This window comes from Sesamum indicum, linkage group LG4 (genome assembly GCF_000512975.1).
Source record: "Sesamum indicum cultivar Zhongzhi No. 13 linkage group LG4, S_indicum_v1.0, whole genome shotgun sequence".
Lineage (NCBI taxonomy): Eukaryota > Viridiplantae > Streptophyta > Magnoliopsida > Lamiales > Pedaliaceae > Sesamum > Sesamum indicum.
Window position 1 is genome coordinate 1,706,530 of NC_026148.1, and position 10,423 is coordinate 1,716,952.

The window sequence follows — 10,423 nt, forward strand, 5'->3', positions numbered from 1 at the left end:
CCACAGACAAACCATGGTTTTCTCATCTGGGAGAATGCATTTTATGTGACGAGGGAGCTACTAAAACCCACTCTCACTTATTCTTCCAATGCAGATTTAGCCGACAGTGCCGTACAGAAATACGCAGAAGGATTCGGTTTCATTGGCCCAACAGGGCTTGGGCAACGGACATTAAGAGGGCGACGAAAAAATGGAGAGGCAAGTACATTGTCAACATCTCTTACCGTACGTTACTCGCATCATGTGTCTATCACATTAGGACGGAGAGGATCCTAACGTGTGTTGAACATACCGAGCGGACACTGAGCACCATGGGTATCCTGATCATCGACGACGACAGGCAGAGGATCCTTAGTATTAATCTTATTTTGTTAGTTAGCACACGAGCATTATATAGACTATGGCGCATCCCTTGACCTGTCAACGGAGAAATTATTTGATGATCATCTTGTTGTATTGTACTATTATCTTTACTTAACGAAAATTACATTTACCCGGAAAAAATTAAAACCGAGCAAAACAGCTAAATTTTGAACGTTCTCAGAATTCCACGAAACTTGACCCAAACGTAGATCTATACCTATGCATTTGTGTGGTAAATTGGCTAAGCGTAATAACAACTACAAGTTAGTATGAAGGGGAAACAAACTTGCTTTAATAAAACTGTGCAAAATAGCTAAATTTTGAACGTTCTCAGAATTCCACGTAACATGATCCAAACGCAGGTCTACACCCATGCATTTGTGTGGTAAATTTGCTAAGCGTAAGCATAACTACAAGTTAGTATGAAAGGAAAACAAAATTGCTTTAATAAAACCATACAAAACAGCTAAATTTTGAACATACTCAGAGTTCCACGAAACTTGACCCAAACGTAGGTTAGACCCATGCATTTGTGTGGTAAATTTGCTAAGCGCAATAATAAGTACAAGATAGCAGGAAAGGGACACACACTTTCTTAATAAAACCGTGCAATACAGCTAAATTTTGAACGTTCTTAGAATCCCACGAAACTTGACCCAAACATAGACCTAGACCTATGCATTTTTGTGGTAAATTTGCTAAGCGTAATAATAACTACAAGTTAGTATGAAAGAAAAACAAACTAGTTTCAATAAAATTTAGCTGTTTCTCACGGTTTTATTAAAGCAAGTTTGTTTGCATTTCATACTTTGATAAATTCCAATATAAACATTGTTTGCCAAGCAGCATTTGTCCCTAGGAGAAGTATTTGTGATAATATTATGCTAGCCCAGGAACTCTTCTCTGGATACAATCAGACACAACTACCACCCAAATGTGCGTTGAAAGTGGATATCCGAAAGGCGTATGACACAGTTGAATGGCTCTTTCTCATGGCAGTTCTGGAGTTATATGGATTCCCACCCACCTTCATCAGGTGGATCAAGAAATGTGTCACTACACCATCCTTTTTTTTAGATAAAGGTAACTTTCATAAATGAGAAAAATCGGTATAGCACAACAGTGCTCATATGCTATGCTCTCCCTCGACAGGCCAAGGGATACGCCACAATCTATAAAGTGCACTAGTACTAACAGAGTTAGACTGATTTATGCTAAGCATCCGTAGTCTGACGTCCTCAATGGTCAAGCTAGCTATAGTAACTGGAGTCCTAGCAGTGTGCTCGAATCGCCTCATGTTGCGCTCCCTCCAAATGTGGTAGACGCATGATCCAAGTAACGTACGGTAAGCCACGTTAATAATGTGTTTGCCCCTCCACTTCCTAGAAGCCCATTCAATGTGTTTGCCCTTCCACTTCCTAGAAGCCCATTCAATGTGTTTTCCCTTCCACTTCCTAGAAGCCCAAAGAAACCGTATAGTACGTCTGACTGCAGTCGACCAACTTCGACTATACGGACAATGAAAGAACAAATGCGTGTGTGTCTCCAAATTGTCCTCATTGCAAAGGACGCAACCTCCTAAATGTGACAACCATTGCTTGTCCGTCGTAGCAAGCTTCTCCTGTATGGCGAGCCAGAGGATAAACATATGTCGAGGGATTTTAAGAGGTCCAGAAAGTAGCAAAGACCAACCTACTTTTTGACTAGGGGGATGAAATAATGGATAAAGGGCTTGCGTGGTGATAGCATTGCCCGAGAAACGCCACATAATCCGATCATTACCTCCGTGAATAATATGTAATGAGTGCAAGATCTCAAGACATTCGATGTCAGTGATAGGAGGCCATTGCCACTGACCCTAATGAATGACAACCCGCAACATGGTGGATTCCCGCAATCCCGTAACACTCGGTCCTCAGGGAAATCTCTCAATAAGAGGGCCTAGATGGTGCCAAGAATCCCTCCACAAATAAAAATCCCGCCCATCACCTATGCGGTAAATAACTTTCAAGCTCAGTGATAAATCCATCGAGCTGCTTCAGACTTCCCACAAGAACAGGCGTCACAAGCAGAGGAATAAGAAGAAGAACAATAGCTTCAGACTTAGTTTTATTTCCCTCTATTCACAAAGTCGTGTTTTTAAAGTAGCAACTTTATGTATCCGTTAAGTGAATTAACAACTCAGTGGTTGTTATTGTTAGTTAGACTTTTCTTGTATATAAAAGACCTTTCATCCTTCCTTATTGAGAATATACATAGAATTTTTCTTTCTGTAAAATTGCTGCACGACCAGTTCTCTGTTATCAGTTTTTCTTCAAACAGAGATCAATTCTTGATTGCTTTTTCAACATGGCACCAGAGCGGGTGTAACAAAATACTCTGCCTGCTTCTGCATTCTGTTTGTACCTATCGTAACACACCATACTTTCATTTCTTGAAACAAGAATCGACACAAGAAATGACAGACAAAGAAGCAAAAGAAGAAAGAATCTCCACTGATGTGGGACTTCAAGAAAATGATAATCGTGGCATATCTCTGGTATCTCCACAATTGGACGGGAACAATTACTTATCTTGGGCAAGATCCATCAAGATAACCCTTGGAGCAAGAAGAAAATTGAGTTACATTGATGGCACACAAACAAAACCGATGGAAGACAAAGAAGACATTGAGCAATGGCAGAAAAATGATTACATGGTAGTCTCTTGGATATTGAATTCAATATCAAAAGAGATTGCAGAAGCATTTTTATACGCAGAATCAGCAAGGGACTTGTGGGTTGAACTCGAGATGCGGTTTGGTGAAAGCAATGGTCCACTTCTATATCAAATACAAAGGGAAATTGCATCAATCTCACAAAACAATTCTATTGTAGCTGGATACTTTACAAAACTCAAGAGACTGTGGGATGAATTGGGATCTTTAGACCCCCTACCTGTGTGCACTTGTGGAGCCAGCAAAAGAATGTCTGAAAGAAACACTTCCTACCAATTGATCCAATTCCTCATGGGCCTCAATGACATCTATGATCATATCAAGAACCAGATATTAATCATGGATCCTTTGCCTTCCGCTGCAAAAGCATACTCCATGGTGCACAGAATTGAAAAACAAAGACAAGTTAACTCTGAATTTACTGAAATAGAAAAGGAAGGAGTTATGGCAGTCCAGATTTCTGAGACAAAGACACAAGGTAACCTGAGGACAAATTTCAAGAAAGGACCTGCTGGACTCTAACACGTCACTAAACCAAGCTTCTTGAACTCATTCCCCCCTCAAGGCGATAGGCGATCCCCTTGCTCTAGCATCGTTGATCATTGTATACGCACTTTTCAGTTCAATGTACTCTGATTTTCTGAATTCGCGTGTGCAATTTGCGGTTTTGTGATTGTTCCTCCCTATTCTGATATATTTTGGGGCGCTGCGTTCGTGCCGAGCGGAGGTGTGTGCGGAGATTGGCGGACGTAGTTAGCGGACTACTAGCCACATGGTGCGTTTTGCGATAGGCGCCTCGTGAGAGGTGGTATCAGAGCCTCGTGCCGAGATGGGGCCAAGGCGTACGACTGCTACTGCTGCGAAGGCGTCGGGACAAGATCCGAAAAGCCCGCGACACGCAGCTTCATCCAGCGAGAGAGCTGAGAACCCGGAGGACGGACACTCCCAGTTGGCGGAATTGGAGGAGACGGTCTCTTCCCTAGAATCTGAGATCACGATGTTGAATTCGTAGTTAGACGAATGTCGGCACGTGATTCAGGAGATGGCTGGCGTCTTCGAAAATGACAGCATGTCCGATATGCGGCATGACAGAACATTTAAAATTTAACTGTTTTGCATACTTTTTTTTTGGGAAAGGTAAGTCTCATTAAGTAAAAGAAAATAAAAAGTAGTGCACCAAATTAATCATCAGTTGGTTCCTCCCTCGGCAACCGAAGGGATATGCCAAATTCTAAGTAAAGCTCGTGTACTAATCGAGTCAGGTGAGGTAATGCTATGGATTCGTTGTCTAATATCCTCGAATATCAATACTGCTGTGGCTATAGGAGTCCTTTTCGTGTGCTGGAATCGTCTAGTATTGCTTTCCTTCCAAATGTGGTAAACACATGCAGCTAGTAGTGCTCGATAAGACATGTTGATTTTGTGCTTACGCCTCCATCTTTGTGTAGCCCAATAAACGTCAGTATCTCATTCTCTGTTGGACCAACGAAATCGTACCATTCTTTGTATTACTATGAGGCACTGCCGGCTGAATCTGCATTGAAAAAATAAACGGCTATGCGTCTCCATTGCTTCCTCCGTGCACAAGATACAGGGGCCTAGGTGAGATACCATGGTTTGCCTGTTGTACCCAATCTGCCAAGGATAGCAAGCCATAATATAAATGAATGATGTGAAATCTTAAGTGATCCTGAAAGTAGTGATGACCAGCCCACTTTCGGTCCTGGTGGATCAAAAAGTATGTAGAGATCATGAGCGGTTGGTTGCACAGTATTCGTTCTCCAAATTATATGGTCCTTCCCGCTATGGATTGTAGGTAGTGCATTTACGATCTCCACACATTCAAGGTCTGTGATAGGAGGCCATTGCCATTCTTGTTCGCTTATGACTTGATTGAGTTTAGCAGCCTCCTCTAATCCAAGTAGCCTCGATCCTCTAAAAAATCTATTGATAAGAGGGCCAAGGTAGTGCCATGGATCCTGCCATAAATAGAATGTTCAGCCGTCCCCTATCTGATAATCCACCAAAGGCTAAATATAGGCCCGCAGCCGTAGGGCTTTTTGCCAACTCCATGAGCCTCTATGTTCCCTAATTGTCAAAATGGAATTGTCTCGTAGCCTTCCTTGGTAAAGCCAGTCTACCCAAATCTAGGTTCTATCGCATCTAATGATATCACAGAGCTTCTTTGTCATTAGTGCACAATTCAAGATATAAATATCCTTGAATCCTAGTCCTCCTTCATCCTTTGGTCAGCATAGATCTTTCCAGGCTACCTTGGTATAACCACTGGTTGTCGTCCCCTTTCATAAGAAAGTATGCAGCTTCTTCTCAATTTCGTTGATAACTCTCTTTGGAAGGATAAACGCCGATGCCCAATGCAAACTCAATGATGTGAGTACAGATTTGATAATTTGTACTCTGCTAGCATAAGAGATATTCTTACCCTCCCATCCAGCTATACGTTTGTCAATATTCAACAACAAAGGCCGACAGCTAGCAATCTTTAATCTAGAGGATACGAGCGGGAACCCCAAGTAGCTCATTGGCAAGACCCCTTCTTGAAATCCAAGCATGGTGAGCATCTCCTCCTGTAATCCTTGTGTTGCACATGAAATTATGATATAGCTTTTTTGTACGTTCAGCCTCAGTCCCGACCAATCTCCAAAACGATCCAATCCTGTCTTGAATACTCTAATGGAGTCCATGTCTGCATGGCAGAATAATAGTAAGTCTTCGGCAAATCCTAGTTGAAAGATCTTGGCTGTATCACATTTCCAATAGAATATAAAAGATTCTTCTTGGTCAATCAGTTGTAGAAAGCCTAGATGTAAGACCTCCATTACAAGCACAAATAGGTAAGGTGAGAGCGGGTCACCCTACCGAAGTCCTCTGGCCCCCTGAAAGAACCCATGGGGTTTTTCATTTATCCTAATAAAAAATGAGGGTGTAATAATACAAGCCTCAATCCACATGATGAAAGTAGTAGGGAAGCCAAATAGCCTCATAGTGGCAATCAAGAAATCCTATTCAACTGTGTCATATGCCTTCCGAATGTCCACTTTCAGCGCACAACGGGGAGGAAGACGTGCTTGGTTATATGCCATGAAGAGTTCCTGCGCTAGCATAATATTGTCTCCAATGCTCCGTTCGAGCACAAATGCCGCTTGGCACGGACTTATAAGTTTATCCAGCATCATACTTAATGGTTGGACAATGAGCTTGGCGATGATCTTATACAACACATTGCAACAAGATATAGGCTGAAAATCACCAATAGTCATAGGGGAATGTACCTTTGGTATAAGCGCCAAAAGTGTAGTATTAATCTGCTTCAGGAGACGGCCCGTTGAAAGAATTCGAGTACTGCGAACGACACCTCCTGCCCCACTATGGGCCAAGCGGCTTTAAGGAATCCCGATGAATACCCGTCCGGTCCCGACGCTTTATCCTCAGCAATATCAAACAATGCCTGTTTCACGTCTGCTGCCGTGAATGGTGCAAGTAGCAGGTTTGCCTCCTCGTCACTCAACAGATGGCGTGCCCAGGGTTTAAGGAAACTAAGATTGATCACTTCATGCCTCCTATCCCCTCCAAGCAGATTATGGTAATAATCAACAAACTCATTCGTAATAGCTCCTGGGTTAGTGTGCGTGGTTCCATGATCAACATTGATCTGTAGGATTCTCCTTATCGATCTCCTTTGTGCAATCTTGCGGAAGAACCGGGAACATTGGTCTCCTTTCATCCACTACATTGTTGCTCGCTGCTGAAGCATCTCCTGCTCAAGTTTGACTGCTTTAGCTAGTACTAGTCGGCAGCAGTGTTCTAGTTGTAGTAATAGATCATCCTGCCTATTAGTGCTAACGAGCTGTTGTGCCATCTCAAGGAACCCTTTAGCCAGTTGAACATTGTGTGATAAATCTCCCTTTTTCCTCTTCATTTCTCGGAACACCGTCTTTTGCGCTTTGAGTTTCCTTGTTATCGCATACATTGGTGTTCCAATAATGCTATGCTACCAAATCTGCTGGACACGGGGGATAAATTCTGGAGAGAGCGTGAGGTAGTTATCAAATCGAAACATACCTCCATACCGTTGGTGACTATCACCATTTAGCACCTATGGAGAGTGATCTGAAGTACGTTATGTAAAACACGTATAGACCGACGTCAGAAATCGAGCCATCCACCTCTCATTAATAAGCATTGGTCTAATCTTTCCACAAATTTTGTGGGTTTGCACTGCAGTTGTGCCACGTAAATTATTCTCCTTGCATAGGCAATGGTAGTAGTCCGGTATTATCAATGCAGCCATTGAATTCCTCCATAGCCACTCGAATGTCGACTAAGGCTCTACATATTTCTCTCATATCACGCACTGCATTAAAGTCCCCTCCAATAAGCCATGGAGTATCAGAGTTCTGTATAGAATTAATTTCTAGTGCCTCCCACAACTCCCTTCTTGTTGCCACCTCCGTTGCTCCATAAATTACCGTAATGGCGAGTGACTCATTCAGTGATCGTACATGGACACAGCAGTGGACAAATTGAGCCCTGCACTCGACCACATGAACATCAATAAAATTTTCATCCCATGCAATCCGAGCCTGATTACCGACCAACTCATAGTCCACAAACCATTTCCATTGAGGTAATAAGAAAGATTGAATAACATTAATATTAGTAGGACGAACATGAGTTTCAAGAAGACCAAGGAACTGTAACAAGAACACAGCAACAATGTCTTTTACAGCTAGCTGATGGTCTCGTTTGTTCAGGCCTCGGACATTCCAAATAGCTGCATTCAACATGGGTCACGAGGTATGGGGCTGCTTTGATTAGGATCCTGTTTTGCACGGTTTTATTAAAGAAAGTTTGTTTTCCTTTTATGCTAACTTGTAGTTATTATTACACTTAGCAAATTAACCACACAAATGCATGGGTCTAGACCTATGTTTGGATCAAGTTTCGTGGAATTATGAGAACGTTCAAAATTTAGCTATTTTGCACGGTTTTATTAAAGCAAGTTTGTTTCGTTTTTCACTAACTTGTAGTTATTATTAAACTTAGCAAATTTAACACACAAATGCATGGGTCTAGACCTACGTTTGGGTCAAGTTTCGTCGATTTCTGAGAACGTTCCAAATTTAGCTGTTTTGCACGGTTTTATTAAAGCAAGTTTGTTTTCCAATTACACTAATTTTTAGTTATAATTATGCTTAGCAAATTTACCACACAAAATGCAGGGGTCTAGACCTACGTTTGGGTCAAGTTTCGTGGAATTCTGGGAACTTTCAAAATTTAGTTGTTTTCCACGGTTTTATTAAAACAAGTTTGTTTCCCATTTACGCTAACTTGTAGTTATTATTACGCTTAGCAAATTTACCATATAAATGCATGGGTCTAGACATACGTTTGTATCAAGTTTCGTCGAATTCTGAGAATATTCAAAATTTAGCTGTTTTGCATGGTTTTATTAAAACAAGTTAGTTTTCCTTTTACGCACTTGTAGTTATTATTACGCTTAGCACATTTACCACACAAATGCATGGGTCTAGACCTATGTTTGGGTCAAGTTTCGTCGAATTCTGAGAACATTCAAAATTTAGTTGTTTTGCATGGTTTCATAGCAAGTTCGTTTTTCCTTTTACGCTAACTTTCAAAATTTAGCTGTTTTGCACGATTTTATTAAAGCAAGTCTGTTTCCTTTTTCGCTACCTCATAGTTATTACTACGCTTGGCAAATTTAACATACAAATGCATGGGTCTAGACCTACGTTTGGGTCAAGTTTCGTGGAATTCTGAGAACGTCTAAAATTCAGCTGTTTTGCGTGGTTTCGTTAAAGCAAGTTTGTTTTGCTATTTATAGTAACTTGTAGTTATTATTACGCTTAGCAAACTTACTACACAAATGCAGGGGTCTAGACCTACGTTTGGATCAAGTTTTTTTCCGCGATTTTATTGAAGCAAGTTTGTTTCCCATTTACGCTAACTTGTAGTTATTATTAAGCCTAGCAAATTTACCACACAAATGCATGGGTCTAGACCTACGTTTAGGTTAAGTTTCGTTGAATTCTGATAAACATTCAAAATTTAGCTTTTTTGCAGGGTTTTATTAATGCAAGTTTGTTTCCCTATTATACTAACTTGTAGTTATTATTACGCTTAGCAAATTTACCACACAAATGCAGGGGTCTAGACCTACGTTTGGATCAAGTTTCGTGGAATTTTGAGAACTTTCAAAATTTAGTTGTTTTTCACGGTTTTATTAAAGCAAGTTTGTTTCCCATTTACGTTAACTTATAGTTATTATTACGCTTAGCAAATTTACTACACAAATGCATGGGTCTAGACCTATGTTTGGGTCAAGTTTCGTCGAATTTTGAGAACGTTCAAAATTTAATTATTTCGAATGGTTTTATTAAAGCAAGTTCGTTTCCCTTTTACGCTAACTTGTAGTTATTATTACCCTTAGTAAATTTACCTACGCTTGGGTCAAGTTTCGTGGAATTTTGAGAACGTTCAAAATTTAACTGTTTTGAATGGTTTTATTAAAGCAAATTTGTTTCCATATTATACTAACTTGTAGTTATTATTACGCTTAGCAAATTTACCCCACAATTGGATGGGTCTAAACCTACGTTTGGGTCAAGTTTCATGGAATTCAGAGAACTTTCAAAATTTAGTTGTTTTCCACAGTTTTGTTAATGCAAGTTTGTTTTCAATTTACGCTAACTTGAATTTATTATTACGCTTAGAAAATTTAACACACAAATGCATGAGTCTAAACCTACGTTTCGGTCAAGTTTCATTGAATTCTGAGAACATTCAAAATTTAGCTGTTTTGTATGATTTTATGAAAGCAAGTTTGTTTCTCTATTATACTAACTTGTAGTTATTATTACGGTTAGAAAATTTTACCATACAAATGCAGGGGTCTAGACCTACGTTTGGGTCATATTTTGTGGAATTCTGAGAACTTTCAAAATTTAGTTGTTTTCCACGATTTTATTAAAGTAAGTTTGTTTGCTATTTACGCTAACTTGTAGTTATTATTACGCTTAGCAAATTTACCACAGAAATGCATGGGGTCAAGTTTCGTCGAATTATGAGAACATTCAAAATTTAGCTGTTTTGCACGATTTTCCGGGAAAGGTACGTTGCATTAAGTAAAAAGAAAGAAGAAAATTAAAACAATTCGATCATCCAGCGGTGTCTATCTTGATAGGCCAAGTGGTACGCCACAGTCTAAATAAAGCTCGTGTACTGATTGATCTAGGCAAGGTGATGCTATGAGTTCGCTTTCTAATATTCTCGACTATTACTACCGCCATGGTGGTGGGTGTT

At 40.3% G+C, this 10,423-nt stretch overlaps 2 protein-coding genes across 2 annotated transcripts; one reads left to right on the top strand and one right to left on the bottom strand.

Annotated features, from left to right (window-relative positions):
• On the top strand, positions 2,822-3,601 carry LOC110011866. The gene has a single exon (XM_020693304.1). It carries the CDS (start codon positions 2,822-2,824, stop codon positions 3,599-3,601), a length of 780 nt encoding a protein of 259 aa, XP_020548963.1.
• Positions 6,103-6,824, bottom strand: LOC105159814. Its single transcript, XM_011077013.1, has 2 exons — positions 6,444-6,824; positions 6,103-6,339 (listed from the first exon to the last, which is right to left on the bottom strand). The coding sequence occupies exons 1-2, from the start codon at positions 6,822-6,824 to the stop codon at positions 6,103-6,105; spliced, it is 618 nt and encodes a 205-aa protein (XP_011075315.1).